The sequence below is a fragment of the Polyodon spathula genome, chromosome 24 (genome assembly GCF_017654505.1).
Source record: "Polyodon spathula isolate WHYD16114869_AA chromosome 24, ASM1765450v1, whole genome shotgun sequence".
NCBI lineage: Eukaryota > Metazoa > Chordata > Actinopteri > Acipenseriformes > Polyodontidae > Polyodon > Polyodon spathula.
Window position 1 is genome coordinate 18,463,030 of NC_054557.1, and position 19,814 is coordinate 18,482,843.

Genomic DNA, 19,814 nt, shown 5'->3' on the forward strand with positions numbered 1-19,814 from the left:
CAGTGAATGTGTGGTCCTGTATTGGATTGTACAGTGACTGTGTTGTATTGTCCTCCTGTATTGGATTGTACAGTGACTGTGTTGTATTGTTCAGTGACTATTGTATTGTCCTGTATTGGACCGCACAGTGACTGTATTGTCCTGTATTGGATTGTACAGTGACTGTGTTGTATTGGATTGTACAGTGACTGTGTTGTATTGGACCGCACAGTGACTGTATTGTCCTGTATTGGATTGTACAGTGACTGTGTTGTATTGTCCTCTCCTGTATTGGATTGTACAGTGACGTGACTGTATAATCTGACAGCAGTCCTCTAAGCTGTGTTTTTCCCGCAGGCTCGTATCTGACCCACGAGGCGAGTGGATTGGATGAGCACGGAGAGGTGCAGGAGGCCTTCCTGAACGGGAGCGAGACCCGGGAGGGGAAGAAGGAATATTTACTGTAAAAACCTAAAGAAAACAAACAAACCACAACTCAGGCAGCAGGGACGAGCCAGACAGAGACAGGGGGACGAGAGACAGTCAAAGGATCCCTTGGAAATAATTCAAACCTAGCGCTAGTACATTCTAATTTTTTATTTTTTTTTCTGTGAGAGTAGCGTACACTGTAGATACCAAGACTTGTAGTGGAAACGTTAGCCATAGAAATTAGTTTATTTTTCAATTAGTGACTGTGTGTGTATCTGTCAATGCTTCTGACGAGTGTAGCGCTGGTCTTCAAAGGACCGTTTACACTGAAGAGTCAGCACAGAGAAAGCAAATATATATAAATACAGCTTCATTACATTGCTGATAAAAAAAAAAAATATATATATCGTTGGCTTTGGTCAAGAGCTGATTTATTTGAATGTTTTATTTTGTGGAAGGACGGGGCATTTTTAATATTACCTCCCCATACAAGTATTGACTTTGGTTTTCTTTCAGAAAAAGAAAAAAATATATGAAGAATGCCCTCTATAGATGCTTTTCTTCTAAAATCCCCCTGCACCCTCGCTTCCTGCCCAATCGGGCTGCTCCCCCCATTGACAGTGTTATGGCAGGTGTTTCTAATATTTTGCCCCTGCAGCTTTTCTTAAGCGATCGCTAACCAGTTGCGTAGCCTGTATTGATCTGCGCTGCGAGACCCCAGGGGGTGTCTGATCTGTGCTGAGAGACCCCAGGAGGTGCTCCGTCCTTCGGATGAGATGTCAAACAAACGAGGTCGGAGACACAAACACAAGAGCTTGCCCCCGTGTAAAAGTGCCATCCTCCCTGTGTTTTAATCAGCTAGTATAGAAAGGAGACTGGATTACAAAGGGAATCTATTGACTGACTGTTAGCTTCGTGTTAACACTGGGAAAAGTTGCATCAGAATACATGTCACGTTTATTATCATCATTATTGTTATTGTTGTTATTATTATTATTATTATTATTGTGTTTTTTTATTGCTATGCTTTTTGTATAGTTAATTTTCTGTCTTAACATTTTTTTTTTTTTGTCCATAAGGTGAAAATAAAAGCTAATATATATATTGATATTGCGAACCTTTTTTAAAACCTAAACAGATGTCATTACTGCTAAATAAAATAATATAATATAATATACTCTGTGTACTTCTGAAAACGTAGCTGACTGACTCAACACCTCATGCTTTGTCCCTCCTCCCCCTCTCCTCTCCCCTAAGATTCAGAACTAAAACAGTAAGCGTTATTTACATGTTGTATGGTTATTTATGGTAGGATGCACGGTTAACGTTTATTTCTGTCCTTGTGACCTGATTTATCAGGGTTAGAAACGATCTCTGTTCTCCTGCACGGAGTCTTTTAAGAAACGCAGCGATCCTCACAAACCCAAGCAGCTGCTGCTTCACTCGTTTCGAACGGTAAAATCAGCCCGATCGACACCAGCGACCCTCGTCTGATCACCAGCCCGATTTCAGTGGGGCGACCCATCCTGATTTTTAATGGGATATTCGGTTCGTGCGCCGCTGCCGTCGAAAGACGCGCGAAACCCACTCTGTAAATCCCCCCCCCCCCAAAAAAATCATGTTTTCTGTAACCTACAGAACAGGAAGTGATTGATTCGGTACCAGGAAGCAGTAACGATGAAGTAGCGTTAAAATATCGACCAACAGAGAGAGTACAACAAGCAGCTGAAAAATATCTTTAACACAAGGCAAGGGGAAGTGTGGATAAGGGACTCTACCTATATCTGAAGGGATGGAAATAAGACTTCTATTGCATAGCAGCATGATCCAGTCCAGGTTGTACTGTGTGCTTGACAAGCCCCCAGTGTGTCTAGGTAACAAGTTCAGGTGTGTCTTATTCTTAAACTCAAGCATAAGGATCGAATGACAAATTAATAAATGCGTGGATCAATGATGCAATCTATCACAATTACACAGGCGTGCCAAGCTTCAATTAGTTACACTGTAGTTGCATTTAATTACAGATTTACAACTGTGGTTCACCCCCATGTCTGCCCACAATATAGAATGCATTTTATTAAAAACAAGGTTCAGAAAATCAAGTTTAAAATGCAGTTTCGTTTATCTCTTCCCTTCTTGCAATGCAGCTGGCTCCTGGAGGAGACTCTGCGTCTCGTGTCAGTGTGTGTTTCTCATGGTTTTTCATTTGAAACTGTTCCTTTTTCACACGTCCTGGGTAATATAGTCACTGTGTGTCTCGTCTATTTCTTCTGTGTGTTTTAATGGTGGGCGTTCTCCTTCATCTTCCTCACTTGTCATTTTCTACCCTTTCTTGGAAAACCATTTTGTACAGAAACTGCCAGACAGATGGTGTGTTTACAACTAATAAAAACTTTTAATGTTACAAAAAATATTCAGCTATAGTGTGTGTGTGTGTGTGTGTGTGTGTGTTATTACTTTCAAAACAGTCACTCGTTTCCCACATGGAGTTATCGATTTCTCCTGACTCGCCTTCACACCAGGTGCGGAATACTTTCCTTTCTGCATATTAGGAGGCTGTGTGTTCCACCGTTTAAAGAAACGGGCTTGTAAACAGCAGGACCCGGGTTCAAATCCCAGCTCAGCCACCAACTCGCTGGGCGGGACCCTGAGCAAGACTCCCTGTGTGGGACCCTGAGCAAGTCACTGAACCTCCTTGTGCTGTGTCTTTGGGGTGAGGCGTTGTTGTGAGTGACTCTGCAGCTGATAGCTCACACACCCTAGTCTCCTATTTTGTAAAGCGCTTTGTGATGGTGCTCCACTGTGAAAGGTGCTATATTAAAATAAAGATGATTAGTTTTATTATTCCTGCTCCCAGGCACTGACAGCATTGACAGCCTCAGTTAAACTGACAGTAGAGAAGCCTCTTGGGACGTGTCAGTGTCACGCCCGCTTTCTAACACAATCACAGTGCAAGAGAGTTGAAGAGCAATTTTACCATTTAAAACGCATGTGTAACACGTGCAGAATGAGAATCAACTTCAGTTCAGGTACAGCACATTTATTTTGCTTCCACTTGCTGGTCTCTGCAAAATAATAATAAAAATCTGGTTGAACTTTACACAGTACAGCAGCCTGTCTTCATATGATCACCATTGAGTTTTCTAACAACAATAGTCTATCATATTTAAACAGTACACAGTATTATAGTAATACTGAGACATGCTAGCCATACCTACAATCACTCCCATTCATGTACACCTTTGTAAACAATTAACAAGTACTAACTGATTGGCTTTACCTATTAACTTTTACCGTCATCATTTCCAGTTGTTTCTTTTCCTTTACGTTTATAGTACATTTATCCATTTTTTAATGCAACTGTCTAATTATTCTATCTGCTCTCTCTCCGGAGGAGTGGGTACGGGGAGCTCATGGCAGTGTGGCACCGGGGCGATGGATGAAGGAAGGTCCGGATACATGATAGCAGGTGCATTCTTGCCAGTTCGACGTTTGGAAGGGTCCACCATGCAGAAGTAGCAGTTGCTTGAGTGGTCAGTGGGTTTCCGCCAAATTCTTGGGATAGCGAACTTCATGGCTCTCTTTTCCCCTCTGTACCATCCTACAAAAATACATTTATTTCACCCATGACTAATGTGTAAGAGATTCTCAACATTTTTCATAGATATTTTTTCAATAACATTGAAAATTGTAAAACATTTTAAAATTAAAAACTTTTACAATTTTAAAAATTTTAACAAATTTTATAACATAAAATTCTGAGCAACAATTGTCCATCTTACCTTCCAGAGTTTTTCTGCAGTGCTCGCAGGTGAAATGAGGTGCCCAGGGTTTGTCTTGATCCCCGACAGGCATGCCGAAATATGCCTTGTAGGCCTCACACATCTTAGCAGATGCTTCCACGGAGTAGTTTTTCGCTCTTGTCTTGATAAATTGGCCAGACATAGCAAAATGCGTCTGCCGGATGCTTGCAGCCTCTTGATGCCATCTCAGAAAAATGCAGATATGCATCCACTTAGGCAGCTGGAACTAAACTGAACTGGTGGGCTTAAGGCCCCTGTATTTATACTACTGGAAAGTTCTAGAAGTTACTCCAAGTTTACTCAGCACTGAATCTATCTGGAATGTTCTGGAAAACAGGTAAATTTCAAAATATCACTGTCCTGGTCACAAAAGCAAAGTTTGTGGGGAATAGCAGCCATCTCCTATACTTTTGAGGCATAAGCAATTGGGAAATAACACTTACTACCCAGGAACCAAAAAAAATAATAAATAAGTTACACGGTGTTATTCACATCCACATTGTCCTTACACATCTATCAATCCTTACTCATCCTTTGTTAATATTCCCAAACAATCATCATCTGAACTATATATGCCCTAAAGACCGTTTATATTCTTATTTTCTACCTTTATTTTGGCATTTTATGCAACGATGATGTTTATTCATTCAGTTCAATGCAATTCCACCTTACCGTTATTCAGGATATTTTCTCTTTAATCCAGTTTTAAACATCGGTCAAACCAAAATCATTGTAACCGCTAACTTTATTTATGATTCAATCTTTAGATTATATTCAGATTTGATATTCTTCCCTGCAAAATAATAATAAAAGTTCGGTTGAACTTTACACAGTACAGCAGCCTGTCTTCTGATGCTCACCATTGCGTTTTCTAACAAGAGTCTATGAAACGGCTGCCAGAGAGCCTTAGAGCGCCACCTGCTGACGGGGTGCCACCATCGCAATTATTGTATTGTTCAGTTTAATTTTTTTAAGGAGTACCTATTTTCCTGGCAATTCTATTTTGTTTCTACACAACTTACTATCTATGTGCAACACATGCACAGCACGGCAATTGCACAGGGATCCATAATGCCAGGTAAAGGTTCTTCCTCAGGAGTGAAAAGTCCCATTGAACACAGTCTTTAAGGCTTCTCTTCTCTGTGGAATTGTTGGTGCTTTTGAACGGCTTGTTTAAGACTGAAACGCTTCCCACAGTCAGAGCATTGATACTGTTTCTCTCCTGTGTGAGTTCGCTGGTGTGTTTTCAGGTCTCCTGACTGATTGAAACTCTTCCCACAGTCAGAGCAGCGATATGGTTTCTCTCCTGTGTGAGTTCGCTGGTGTGTTTTAAAATGCTGCTTGACTGGAACCTGGAAAATATCAACAGGAAAGAAAGTAAGAGGCACTGCTTGTAGGTTTAGGGTATGTGGCTGGGTGCTGGAGTGGATTCAAGCGGGGGAGTTTCAGCTGTGAGGCTTGCACTGGGTTACACCAGCTTAAAAACACAAAGTTAAACTCAAAGCCTTTACTTCATGTGTAAAAGCAGAGTCAGTAAAGACTGATGCTGGTGAAACCGAGCCCTGGGATCAAACTCTGCCTGCTGGCTGCTGTCACCACATTGCATCTCACAGAGCTCCTGTTTAATGGGGAGGGAAGCCTACAAACACAACACGACTGAACAACAAATATCAACACAACACGACTGAACAACAAACACAAACAAAACACGACTGAACAACAAATAACAACACAACACGACTGAACAACAAACACAAACAAAACACGACTCAACAACAAATCCTGTTTAAACACGACTGAACAACAAACACAAACAAAACACGACTGAACAACAAATATCAACACAACACGACTGAACAACAAACACAAACAAAACACGACTGAACAACAAATATCAACACAACACGACTGAACAACAAACACAAACAAAACACGACTGAACAACAAACACAAACAAAACACGACTGAACAACAAACACCAACAAAACACGACTGAACAACAAACACAAACACAACACGACTGAACAACAAACACAAACAAAACACGACTGAACAACAAACACAAACACAACACGACTGAACAACAAACACAAACAAAACAACACGACTGAACAACAAACACAAACACAACACGACTGAACAACAAACACAAACACAACACGACTGAACAACAAACACAAACACAACACGACTGAACAACAAACACAAACAAAACACGACTGAACAACAAACACAAACAAAACACGACTGAACAACAAACACAAACAAAACACGACTGAACAACAAATACAAACACAACACGACTGAACAACAAACACAAACAAAACACGACTGAACAACAAACACAAACAAAACACGACTGAACAACAAACACAAACAAAACACGACTGAACAACAAACACAAACACAACACGACTGAACAACAAACACAAACAAAACACGACTGAACAACAAACACAAACAAAACACGACTGAACAACAAACACAAACAAAACACGACTGAACAACAAACACAAACACAACACGACTGAACAACAAACACAAACAAAACACGACTGAACAACAAATATCAACACAACACGACTGAACAACAAACACAAACAAAACACGACTGAACAACAAACACAAACACAACACGACTGAACAACAAACACAAACAAAACACGACTGAACAACAAACACAAACAAAACACGACTGAACAACAAACACAAACAAAACACGACTGAACAACAAATACAAACACAACACGACTGAACAACAAACACAAACAAAACACGACTGAACAACAAACACAAACAAAACACGACTGAACAACAAACACAAACAAAACACGACTGAACAACAAACACAAACAAAACACGACTGAACAACAAACACAAACAAAACACGACTGAACAACAAACACAAACAAAACACGACTGAACAACAAACACAAACAAAACACGACTGAACAACAAACACAAACAAAACACGACTGAACAACAAACACAAACACAACACGACTGAACAACAAACACAAACAAAACACGACTGAACAACAAATACAAACACAACACGACTGAACAACAAACACAAACAAAACACGACTGAACAACAAATATCAACACAACACGACTGAACAACAAACACAAACAAAACACGACTGAACAACAAACACCAACACAACACGACTGAACAACAAACACAAACAAAACACGACTGAACAACAAATATCAACACAACACGACTGAACAACAAACACAAACAAAACACGACTGAACAACAAATATCAACACAACACGACTGAACAACAAACACAAACAAAACACGACTGAACAACAAACACAAACAAAACACGACTGAACAACAAATATCAACACAACACGACTGAACAACAAACACAAACAAAACACGACTGAACAACAAACACAAACAAAACACGACTGAACAACAAATATCAACACAACACGACTGAACAACAAACACAAACAAAACACGACTGAACAACAAATATCAACACAACACGACTGAACAACAAACACAAACAAAACACGACTGAACAACAAACACAAACACGAAACACGACTGAACAACAAATATCAACACAACACGACTGAACAACAAACACAAACAAACACACGACTGAACAACAAACACAAACAAAACACGACTGAACAACAAATATCAACACAACACGACTGAACAACAAACACAAACAAAACACGACTGAACAACAAACACAAACAAAACACGACTGAACAACAAATATCAACACAACACGACTGAACAACAAACACTCTGGGGGTCGCAAACAACCAGACTCATATATCTATATATATAAAATGCAAGTTATTTTATTTTGTTGTGAATGTTTTCTCATCAGGAGCGCTTCAATATTTTCTTTTTGTTTTCCTTCAGGTGTTTGTTGTTGTTGATTTTGTTCTTGAAAGAAAGACGCCGTGACGCGACTGTCGAACTGTGCGCCCACAGCCAATGAGAACCGCGATCTAAAACACTCCTGTTTGCAATTGGCTGGGAGGTCAGACCCCGCCCCCCCCCCGCACCTCGAGTTACTATTGGTTTAAAATAAGAAATGAAACGGGAGGGGGGTTGGGCCCGGAGCTTGATTGGCTGTGGCGAGGCGGGAGGGCGGGGTCGAGGCAGCCGTGCTTGCAGCTTGCAGAGAGGAGGGCAGAGATGAGGGGAGTTGGATCCCAGCGCAGGGTTTGCTTCGTGGTTTTATCCTCGCATTTTTAGTCCGGGTTGATGCGGTTAAAAGACTAACGTTTAGGAGGCGGCGGGGTTGGCGCTGCGGAGCTGAGCGAAATGCGTTGTTATCAAACAAAAGCGAGCCCCGGAGGGTGTGTTAAACCAGAGCTCAAACCCAACGCGCAGCAGGGAGTATCGGGTGAGCAACGCGTGTTCTGATCATCATTCTGCATAATCGTTACATTGCTGCGATGCAAAACGATGTCAGTAAACGCAGCGGCGTTATCAGCAGCTTCCACAGTGAAGTGGCGTGAACGTTATATGTTATTATTGCTATTATTATTTTAAACGGTTGGGGGCGATCATATCTGCGTGTGTTCATTTGAACGCGATTCAGATCTGTATCTAAATGCTGTTTGTAACCTGGCAGCCGGGCCACGTGACCGCGAGCGTTCTGACATAATGCCGTGAAGCGCGCGGACAGAGGGAGCACCTTGCAGGTGACGCACACGCACACGCACACGCACACGCAGTTTAATAAAAGCGTGTGGTTTGACGCCGCTGTCTCTGTTTGACTCCTTGCATTCCAAGAATGTACAACTGGAGGAACGCTCTGCACTCAACCGCCGCGTATTATGCATTATTGTTAATTGCATTTGTATGATATCAGTTCAGAACTGTCTGAAGAGGGGTTTACACCTGCGTTTTATTATTTGTAATATGCTGCTGCACAGCAGTGTGATCCAGTCCAGGTTTAAATACCAGCTCGATCAGCCCCCAGTGTGTCTAGGGAACAAGAACTCCTAGTGAAAGCAGGACCGGATCACGCCGCTGTGCAGCGGGAGTCTGATTATTAAACTCCTAGTGAAAGCAGGACTGGATCACACCACTGTGCAGCGGGAGTCTGATTATTAAACTCCTAGTAAAAGCAGGACTGGATCACACTGCTGTGCAGCGGGAGTCTTTATTTTTCTCCCTGACTTAACTGTTTTTTTTTTCTTTTCAGTGACACAGGGCTCGGTATTGGAAGGGGTCCGCATTCAAGAGGAGATCCCGGATCCAGAACCTGACCCAGTCGGAGAGGAGGGATCGGAACCGGGACCTTTCCGCGTTGCAGAGGGATGGCATTCCGTCGCTGGGACGGGATCTGAACCACGATCGGAACAGGGATCTGACCGCTCGCAGGAGAAGAGAGATGAGCCTGCCGGGGAAATCTCCACTCTGGAAGACCTGCCCGTTAGGAAGGACCCCAGTGGAGAGGAGGCGACCAGCAACGATGTGGATTACAGGGCAGGAGAACAAGGGGGGTACAGGGCAGGAGAACAAGGGGAGGAGGAGGAGGTAGGGGAAGGGTTGGAGGGGGAGGAAGAGGGAGGGACAGGAACAGGGGAGAAGGGAGGGTTAGGGGCAGGAGAAGGGATTGGGGTAATGGTAGGGGAGGACGGTGGAGGGTTAGAAGGGGAAAAAGAGTACGTGCAAGACATCTCCGAGCTGGGCTGCATCATTGTCAAAGAGGAGGCTGTGTCAGAGGAGGAAGAAGAGGGACGAGGAGAGGGGAAAAAGGAGAAGAAACGTGTGCCGTACACGGGCGTCAAGCCTCACCGCTGCCCGGACTGCGGTAAGGACTTCCACAAGCCGCACCACCTGAAGTCCCACCGGCGCGTGCACACTGGCGAGCGCCCGTACCCCTGCCCGGTCTGCGGGAGAGCCTTCCGCCAGTCAGGGGACCTGCGATCCCACCAGCGCACCCACACCGGGGAGAGGCCCTACCGCTGCCCCCAGTGCGGCAAGGGCTTCGTGCAGTGCGGGTACCTGCGACGCCACGCCCGCCTGCATACGGGCGAGAAGCCCTACCTGTGCCCCCAGTGCGGGAAGGGCTTCAGAGACTCGGGCGACCTGAGCAAGCACAGGGCCACGCACTCCGGGGAGAGGCCTCACGGCTGCCCCCAGTGCGCGGCGCGCTTCGGCAGGGTGAGCAGCCTGAGGACTCACCTGAGGATACACAGCGGGGAGAGGCCTTACCTGTGCCAGCGCTGCCCCCGCAGCTTCAACCAGCTGGCTCACCTGCACCGCCACCAGAGACAGCACACCTGAGAGAGTGACTAACTTAGCTTGTTTGATTACAAGTGTAGCGTTTGCTATGATGCTGCATGTCCTGTTGTAAATATTAAAAGACAGAATGAAAGATTCTCCTTCAAAAATAAAGTTCATGGCGGCCGTACTGTGTGAGATTCTTTGGCTCGTTCCAGTGTGGGGAATTCCTGGTTCAGGCTCCCCGCCCCCCCGGGGTGAAGCAGACCCCCGGATCACTGCTGTTACACTCCCAGTCACTGCAGCATTGCTGAAATTACAACTGCATTTAGTTTCACTGCAAAGAACCACAAACAGGTGCACACGTTAACAATGGCTGTTTATTCCAAATCACCCAAGCAAGCAATGCTAATCACAGCACGACAAACACACAAGCGCACGGGACAGAGCTCTGATATTATTATTAGGGGTTTTATTGTCTTGCGACGAGGCAGAACCAAGCCTGAGACTGACGGGATCCCCGAATCCCTTCACCTCGTTTCAGGCACCCGTGCGCTCTCCCCCGCCCCCCCTTCCTCCACGTGAATCCTCCGGTGCTTCTTCAAACCGCTGCCGTTGGAAAAACTCTCCCCGCAGTCGGGGCGACCGAACGGCCGGTCCCCGGAGTGTGCCGTCTGCTGGTGCTTTCTGAGCCGGGCGGAGTCGCAAAAGCTCTCCTGGCACTCCGGGCAGGGGTGCGGCTTCGGGGCGGCGTGTGTCCGCCGGTGCCTCTCCAGACTGGCAGCCCAGCTGAAGCTCTTCCCGCAGTCTGGGCAGTCGTAGGGCTTCTCTCCCGTGTGCACAGGGCCGTGCCTCTTTAAGAGGTAGGAGGTGAGGAAGCGTTTCCCGCAGTCGCTGCAGGGGTAAGGCTTGTCTCCTGGGGCAGTGGAGGAGGAGGAGGAGTGGACCTGCCTGTGCGTCTCCAGCCTGGTGGCAGTGGAGTATCCCCGGCCGCAATCCGGACAGCGGAAGGGCTTCTCCTCCTCTCCCCGCCCACCAGCGTGGGTCAGGCTGTGCCGGCGCAGCTGGCCGGAGCCTGCGAAGGCTTTCCCGCAGGCCGGGCAGGGGTACGGCTTCTCCCCGGAGTGCGTGCGTCCGTGCATCTTCAGCTGCGTGGAGTCGCAGAACTTCTTGCCGCAGTCGGCGCACTCGTACGGTTTTTCCCCCGTGTGGGTCCTGGAGTGCTTCTCCAGCCCGTCAGCCCTGGCGAAGGCTCTCCCGCAGGCCGGGCAGCGGTATGGCTTCTCCCCGGAGTGCGTGCGTCCATGCTTGCGGAGCTGGGAGGGGCTGCAGAAGCCCCTTCCGCATTCCTGGCAGGCGTACGGCTTCTCCACCGCGTGGACCAGCCTGTGGGATCTGAGCCGGCTGGCGTCGGGGAAGGTCTTGCCGCAGTCGGGGCAGGCATGGGGCCGGTCGCCCGTGTGGGTGAGCCGGTGAGCTCGGAGGTGGCAGGGCTGGACGAAGCTCTTGTGGCACTCCCCGCAGCGGTGGGGCTTGTCGCCCGTGTGGACGTGCATGTGCGCCCGGAGGCCCCGCGGCTCGTAGAACTGGCGCCCGCAGTCGGGGCAGCTGTGGGGCCGGTCGCCCGCGTGCCTGCGCTGGTGCGCCTTGAGGTGGGATGACTGGCTGAAAGACTTGTCACATTCGGGGCAGGAGTGTTGTTTCCCTCTCCTCCTCCTCCTCCCCCCCCCCTCCTCCTCGTTGACGAGATTCTCCTCCCAGTCTCGTTCCCTTTCCAGAAGCGACTTTCCCTGCCCTTCCTCATGATATCCCAGACCTGCCTCCTCCTCTGTGTCGCCGCATTCTGAAAGCACCTCCTGCTTGATCACGATGCACCCCAGCTCCGACACGTCCTCGATAGCTGCGGGAGAGGGTGGGGGGGACCCCAGCTCCTCTTTAAGGGGCCCCGGTCGGCGTGTCTCCTTCATCAGAGGCCTGGGTTCGATCTCAGAGCCGCTGTCTGCGGGTGTAAAGAACGGCAGGAGTTTTAGCAGGCGTGGTACTGATCACGTGATGATGCAATAGGGGGATCGGAGCAGAACCAGCACCTGAGTTTTAACCCTTTAATGCGTGGCAACTTTATCAAATGTTACAGCTCACTTGAAATATGCAACTGTTTAAGAGCTGAGAACATGTACAAATGTCTAATGAAGTAAATGACCGTTTCAGTGAAGGGTCTGGTTCAGTAACTGAGGGCTCCCTTGGAATGAAAACCAGCAGCCACAGGGGGTCCCCAGGACCGGGTTTGAGAAGCCCTGTTCTGAATGGTTTTTTTTTTTTTTTTTTTTTTTGCTAAATATTTTTCTTCATTTGTTTATTTATTTATTTTTTTGCCATTAATCTCTGTGGGCATGCAGGCTGAAAACTAACAGATTCACATGCCTGATACAGAATCAATACTCCAACATCCTCTCAGAGATTAACCCCTTCGTGCATGAGGGAGAGAGGGAGAGAGAGAGGGGAGAGGGAGAGAGGAGAGAGAGAGAGAGAGAGAGAGAGAGAGAGAGAGAGAGAGAGATGAACGGGTTCGCGATGTAGTTTCCCTGGCTGCCATGCTTAATAGACTCTCCATCGACAAAATAAATTAACTAACGGTTACAAACAATCGGTTTTGTATTATTACGTTCACACTTGTGGAATTAAAATAACCCAAACAAAGCAAAACGGTTAAATTAACGTGCAATGCATTCTCACAACATGAACACTCTGAATTATTAGCATTTACGGTACCGTCTTTTTTTTTTTTTGTTTGTTTTCTGTAGCAATTCTGCAGCAACGGACCTCTTTCTCCCGTCTTGTGTTTTGCCGGAACTGCAACGGGGGAAGACGGGAAACCAGTTGTAGAGACGGGGGTGAAACTGGCGCCATTGTGGCTCCGGCCTGACGGCCGCCTCCCATTAACGTGCAGAGCCCCTGGAGCCGCAATGGCGGACACAGTGTTGCAGTTTCTCGCTCTTGTTTTTTTAATCCACCCCGCCGTGTTACTGGTTTAAGGGTTTCAGAAAAGGAAGCGGATTGGTTGAACTGGTACGCCACGAGTCGCAGTGTTAGTATGAAAGAGTTTTTTTTTTTTTTTGTATTGCTGGTTTCCCGGGCACCATGCTGATTAAAAAAACAAAACACAACAAAAAAAACGTTTTGTGGAAATTATGTTAAAATAAACAAATAAATACATTTTTGTTTGCCTCTTTTGGTAAACATCTGTGTGTATATGTGTGTCAGTGTGGATGTGTGTGTGTATATGTGTGTCAGAGAGAGTGTGTGTGTGTGTGTATATGTGTGTCAGAGAGAGTGTGTGTGTGTGTGTGTGTGTGAGTGTGTGTGTGTGTGTGTGTGTGTGTGTGTGTGTGTGTGTGTGTGTGTGTGTGTGTGTGTGTGTATGTGTGTCAGAGAGAGTGTGTGTGTGTGTGTATATGTGTGTCAGTGTGGATGTGTGTGTGTGTGTATATGTGTCAGTGAGAAAGTGTGTGTGTGTATGTGTGTCAGTGTGGATGTGTGTGTGTGTGTATATGTGTGTCAGAGAGAGTGTGTGTCAGTGTGGATGTGTGTGTATATGTGTGTCAGAGAGAAAGTGTGTGTGTGTGTATATGTGTCAGAGAGAAAGTGTGTGTGTATATGTGTGTCAGTGTGGGTGTGTGTGTGTGTGTGTGTATGTGTGTGTGTGTCAGAGAGTGTGTGTGTGTGTGTATGTGTGTGTGTGTGTGTGTGTGTGTGTGTATATGTGTGTCAGAGAGAGAGTGTGTGTGTGTGTATATGTGTCAGTGTGGATGTGTGTGTGTGTGTGTATATGTGTGTCAGAGAGTGTGTATGTGTGTGTGTATGTGTGTGTGTGTGTGTGTGTCAGTGTGTCAGTGTGGATGTGTGTGTATATGTGTGTCAGAGAATGTGTCAGTGTGGATGTGTGTGTGTAATAAAACGACACAGCCCAAGATAAGGGGGTTTAATATATATATATATATAGAAGACAATGTATTGCAACTCATCAAAACTGACATCTCTTACACCAGGACATGCAGTTCCACACCCCTCGTTTCATCACAGCATAGCAAAACATGGAACACTTTTTTTGTCTGTGGGGGGTGGGGGTGGGCACAGAACTTGCATAAAAATAAAATAAATTCAGGGAGAAAAAAAAAAAAAGTCTGAATATTCGAAGCAAACACTGCTGGAGAGTCGAGAGTCGAACGCCGCAATGAACCAGTGCTATCTCAGGTCTGGAGTTTCTGCATTATTATTATTATTATTATTATTATTATTATTTGTAGCTGTTGAATGTGATCTTCAAGGGAGAGCCTGGTTGTAGCTCGGGCTTCAATGACCTCTCAGTGACCCCTCAGTGACCCCTCAGGAGGTCAGGTGTGGAGTTTCTGCTTTATCGTTATTTTGAAGTGTCACCAGTCGAAACGAGCTTGATTATAACTTGGGCTTTGCATCCGTTATTAATATTGTAGTTATTATGTTTTACAAGGCGGTCTATAGGAGGCAGCCCCGACTGTAACATGCCCAATCCCGTCGAAGCGGTCCGCTCCCCCAGCTCCGGTCAGGGGTGCAGCTTCTGGTGCGATCTCAGATTGGAGGCCCTGGTGAAGCGCTTGCTGCAGATGGCGCACTCAAAGGGCTTGACCCCGGAGTGGACCTGCTCGTGCCTCCGGAGGTGGGGCAGCTGGGTAAAGCTCCTCCCGCACTGCTCGCAGCCGTAGCGCCGCTCGCCTGTGTGGATGCGCCCGTGAGTCTGCAGGTTGTGCTTCATGCTGAAGCTCTTCCCGCACACGGGGCAGGCGTGCGGCTTCTCCCCCGTGTGCGTGCGCTGGTGCCGTTTCAGGACCCCCGACTGGGTGAAGCGCATGCCGCACTGGGGGCAGCAGTGGGGCTTCTTGCCTGTGTGAATGCGCTGGTGCTTGCGCAGGTCCCCCGCCTGGTAGAAGCACTTGGCGCAGACCGCGCAGTAGTACGGTCTCTCCCGGGCGCGGTGGCCTCGCCGCCGGTGGGAAGCCAGCTGGGAGTGGAGCCTGAAAGTCTGCCCGCAATCCGGGCAGTGGAAGAGGTCCTGCCCGCCGCTGACACCCTGGTCCTTGACCGGGCACAGCTCTCCCATCTCCCCGCTCTCCTCCACTTCGCTCTCCCCAGAAACAACCTCCTGTTTGATCACGATGCCGCCCAGCTCCGAGGGGTCCGCTATGCACAGGGAGGGGGGATCCCCGGGTTCAGGTTCGCCGGCTGTCTCTTTCGGGGTCTCCTCTTCGCTGGCAAGGGGTTCTGGGGTCACCAGATCCTCTCTGGGGTCCGACAGAGACATGTGGACTTGCACCCCCTGTTGAAAAGGGCAGTGTGTTTCTGTTAGCAGTCATGTGTGCGGGACAGGGATTAGCTTCACTGCTGAAGAAGGCTCTTCGGTGAAGCAGCGCCGATCAAACCACGCTTTTAACACTTCTACTTTCTTACCTCAACACTATCACAGGGCTGGGAATGAGACTCCCGCTGCTCTGCAGCGTGATCCAGTCCTGCTTTTACTAGGAGTTTAATAATCAGACTCCCGCTGCACTGCAGCGTGATCCAGTCCTGCTTTCACTAGGAGTTTAATAATCAGACTCCCGCTGCACAGCAGTGTGATCCAGTCCTGCTTTCACTAGGAGTTTAATAATCAGACTCCCGCTGCACAGCAGTGTGATCCAGTCCTGCTTTCACTAGGAGTTTAATAATCAGACTCCTGCTGCACAGCAGTGTGATCCAGTCCTGCTTTCACTAGGAGTTCTTGTTCCCTAGACACACTGGGGGCTGATCGAGCTGGTAGTAAAACCTGGACTGGGTGACCCTGCTGTGCAATGGGAGTCTTATTTTCTTATTATATATGTATATATATTAGTAAGTGAATTATGATACATTCTAAGTTTAAACAAATTAAAATCCAAATGATTTTGCATTTATTGACTGGACCGACCTCTCCCTCTCCCCCTCCTCTCCTCTCCTCTCCTCTCCCTCTCCCCTCCCCTCCCCTCTCCCCTCTCCCTCTCCTCTCCTCTCTCCCCTCCTCTCCTCTCCCTCAGTTCAGAATCAGCTTCATGCTGTTTTCAGGCACCTCTTCATTGATGTGGACAAACTCCGTCCCGGCGTCCTCGTCCTCATCCTCCTCCTCCTCCTCACTAGGAACAGTGTCCATCACCAGCCCTTCCTCTGCTTCCGACAGAGACATCTCCACATTGGGGATCCCGCAGAAACAGGACGAGAGCTTCAGAAACCTGTCCTCCCCTCACCTGTACAACCAAGAAAAGATCAGAAACCAGTCCTCCACTCACCTGTCAAGAAACTCAGAAACCTGTCCTCCCCTCACCTGTACAACCAAGAAACGATCAGAAACCAGTCCTCCCCTCACCTGTACAACCAAGAAACGATCAGAAACCTGTCCTCCCCTCACCTGTAAAACCTGTGCTTTAATCAGGCATCTTACACAACGTCTGAAAAGTCTCCTGCGTTTTAGCACGTGTGGCTGCGTGTTCCTTCTCTCTGGCTGGTTTAAACTAATTGCACGTGTGGCTTGTTAATTAAAGCCATCAGATTAAATTAGACGATCGATAATTTGCCTCTTTCCTGAGATTCTCAGTTCCAGCGGTTTGATTTCATAATGCACAACTAATCAAAACTACAGAAGCAACGGGGGGTTCCAGTACACGTGCACACTGCTTAAAATGTACGTTATTATTGTTAATAATAATAATAATAATAATAATAATAATATAATAATAATAATAATAATGTTGTTTCATTGTACTTGCACATGACACACGGTTGCCGACAACTCACACACACACGCACACACACACACACACACTCACACAGACACGCACTCACTCACACTGACACACAGACACGCACTCACTCACTCACACTGACACACAGACACACACTCACACACTCACACTGACACACACACACACTCACTCACTCACACTGACACACAGACACGCACTCACTCACTCACATTGACACACACACTAACACACAGACACGCACTCACTCACTCACAGACACACACTCACATTGACACAGACACACACTAACACACAGACACGCACTCACTCACTCACACTGACACACACACACACACTCACTCACACACACACACACACACTGACACACACACACGCACACACTCACTCACTCACTCACTCACTCACACTGACACACAGACACGCACTCACTCACATTGACACACTCACAGTGACACACACACTCACACTCACACTTCGTTATTATTTGTGTTGCCTGGTGCAATTTGCCAGACACGTCTATGAAAAGCACACTCCACAAGCGCACGGCAATTTGCGACCCGCCTGCACTTTCCTGTGGTAAACACACGGCGGGTGATTTCTGCAGAATTAAAACCGAAAGAGCGCGTTACCTGGGTCGTGCTTTTCGGACTCTGGAAACACCCTCCCCGCAAATAAAACCAAAGCAAAGCGCCCTTTATCAAAGCAACACCTTACCTCTGCAGACCGCAAGCGGATACAGTGACCGGGGAGCACTGCGGGAGAACAAGACGAGCAACTCCAGTCCGGGAGGACGGTGTGAAACTAGCGCCATGGCGGCTCAAACTCGGAGCCGGTACCGGGCAGCGGACCGCAGACCCGGAGCCGCAATGACGGAGACAGGGAGTCAGTTTCACCCCCCGCTCGGCACGCTGCGCCGTGTGGGTGCAGAGAAGGAGGGTCCTTATTGGCTGAGCCTGTTTCACTCTGGGAGCCTGATTGGCTCATTGTCCCTAAAGGGGGCAGGCTTGGAGGAGACTTCCGCTGCTCCGGGTTGGTCACAAACGCCTGCTGCTGTATTCAAGAGTTTAGCTTCTTGGATTATTGCACAGCAGTTTGATCCAGTTCTGGTTTCACCAGGAGTTTAATAATAAGACACACCTGAGCTTGTTCCCTAGACACACTGGGGGCTGATCAAGCTGCTAGTAAAACCTGGACTGGGTGACACTGCTGTGCCATAGGAGTCTGATAGGACTAACATTAGTTAAGAACATAAGAAAGTTTACAAACGAGAGGAGGCCATTCGGCCCATCTTGCTCGTTTGGTTGTTAGTAGCTTATTGATCCCAAAATCTCATCAAGCAGCTTCTTGAAGGATCCCAGGGTGTCAGCTTCAACAACATTACTGGGGAGTTGATTCCAGACCCTCACAATTCTCTATGTAAAAAAGTGTCTCCTATTTTCTGTTCTGAATGCCCCTTTTTCTAAACTCCATTTGTGACCCCTGGTCCTTGTTTCTTTTTTCAGGCTGAAAAAGTCCCTTGGGTCGACACTGTCAATACTTTTAGAATTTTGAATGCTTGAATTAGGTCGCCACGTAGTCTTCTTTGTTCAAGACTGAACAGATTCAATTCTTTTAGCCTGTCTGCATATGACATGCCTTTTAAGCCCGGAATAATTCTGGTCGCTCTTCTTTGCACTCTTTCTAGAGCAGCAATATCTTTTTTATAGTGAGGTGACCAGAACTGAACACAATATTCAAGATGAGGTCTTACTAGTGCATTGTACAGTTTTAACATTACTTCCCTTGATTTAAATTCAACACTTTTCACAATATATCCGAGCATCTTGTTAGCCTTTTTTATAGCTTCCCCACATTGTCTAGATGAAGACATTTCTGAGTCAACAAAAACTCCTAGGTCTTTTTCATAGATTCCTTCTCCAATTTCAATATCTCCCATATGATATTTATAATGTACATTTTTATTTCCTGCGTGCAGTACCTTACACTTTTCTCTATTAAATGTCATTTGCCATGTATCTGCCCAGTTCTGAATCTTGTCTAGATCATTTTGAATGACCTTTGCTGCTGCAACAGTGTTTGCCACTCCTCCTACTTTTGTGTCGTCTGCAAATTTAACAAGTTTGCTTACTATACCAGAATCTAAATCATTAATGTAGATTAGGAATAGCAGAGGACCTAATATTGATCCCTGTGGTACTCCACTGGTTACCACACTCCATTCTGAGGTTTTTCCTCTAATCAGTACTTTCTGTTTTCTACATGTTAACCACTCCCTAATCCATGTCCATGTGTTTCCTTGAATCCCAACTGCGTTCAGTTTGAGAATTAATCTTTTGTGCGGGACTTTGTCAAAAGCTTTCTGGAAATCTAAATAAACCATGTCATATGCTTTGCAATTATCCATTATTGATGTTGCATCCTCAAAAAAATCAAGCAAGTTAGTTAGGCACGATCTCCCTTTCCTAAAACCATGTTGACTGTCTCCCAGTACCCTGTTACCATATAGGTAATTTTCCATTTTGGATCTTATTATAGTTTCCATAAGTTTGCATATAATAGAAGTCAGGCTTACTGGTC

At 46.6% G+C, this 19,814-nt stretch overlaps 3 protein-coding genes across 5 annotated transcripts in view; 2 read left to right on the forward strand and 1 right to left on the reverse strand.

Moving 5' to 3' along the window:
- LOC121298996 (cell adhesion molecule 4-like) overlaps positions 1-2,819 on the forward strand; it is a 48,004-nt gene extending 45,185 nt beyond the window's left edge. For all 3 annotated transcript variants that reach the window (XM_041226419.1, XM_041226417.1, XM_041226418.1), the window contains one exon: positions 337-2,819. In XM_041226419.1, coding sequence (XP_041082353.1) covers positions 337-446 — 110 coding nt within the window. In that variant the 3' untranslated portion in view covers positions 447-2,819. The remainder of the gene's footprint in view (positions 1-336) is intronic.
- A 5,698-nt stretch (positions 2,820-8,517) lies between these two features.
- Positions 8,518-10,495, forward strand: LOC121298567 (zinc finger protein 771-like). Its single transcript, XM_041225695.1, has 2 exons — positions 8,518-8,599; positions 9,407-10,495. Exons 1-2 carry the CDS (start codon positions 8,518-8,520, stop codon positions 10,492-10,494), a joined length of 1,170 nt encoding a protein of 389 aa, XP_041081629.1. The 3' UTR covers position 10,495.
- Positions 10,496-10,953: 458 nt separating this feature from the next.
- On the reverse strand, positions 10,954-17,181 carry LOC121299009 (zinc finger protein 883-like). The gene is made up of 4 exons (XM_041226435.1): positions 16,784-17,181; positions 16,547-16,706; positions 15,021-15,781; positions 10,954-11,895 (listed from the first exon to the last, which is right to left on the reverse strand). Exons 2-4 carry the CDS (start codon positions 16,658-16,660, stop codon positions 10,962-10,964), a joined length of 1,809 nt encoding a protein of 602 aa, XP_041082369.1. The 5' UTR covers positions 16,661-16,706; positions 16,784-17,181; the 3' UTR covers positions 10,954-10,961.
- Between the last annotated feature and the right edge of the window lie 2,633 nt (positions 17,182-19,814).

Excerpts from the sequence above, each read along its gene's own strand:
- LOC121298567 (XM_041225695.1), top strand. The coding sequence starts at position 8,518 with ATGCGTTGTTATCAAACAAAAGCGAGCCCCGGAGGGTGTGTTAAACCA. Across the intron at positions 8,600-9,406 it reads CGCGCAGCAGGGAGTATCGG|TGACACAGGGCTCGGTATTG; the intron begins GTGAGCAACGCG and ends TTTTCTTTTCAG.
- LOC121299009 (XM_041226435.1), bottom strand. The coding sequence starts at position 16,660 with ATGTCTCTGTCGGAAGCAGAGGAAGGGCTGGTGATGGACACTGTTCCT. Across the intron at positions 15,782-16,546 it reads TTGTCCACATCAATGAAGAG|GGGGTGCAAGTCCACATGTC; the intron begins GTGCCTGAAAAC and ends CCTTTTCAACAG. Across the intron at positions 11,896-15,020 it reads CTGAGATCGCACCAGAAGCT|CCACACGGGCGACCGGCCCC; the intron begins GCACCCCTGACC and ends TCACCGGCTCAC.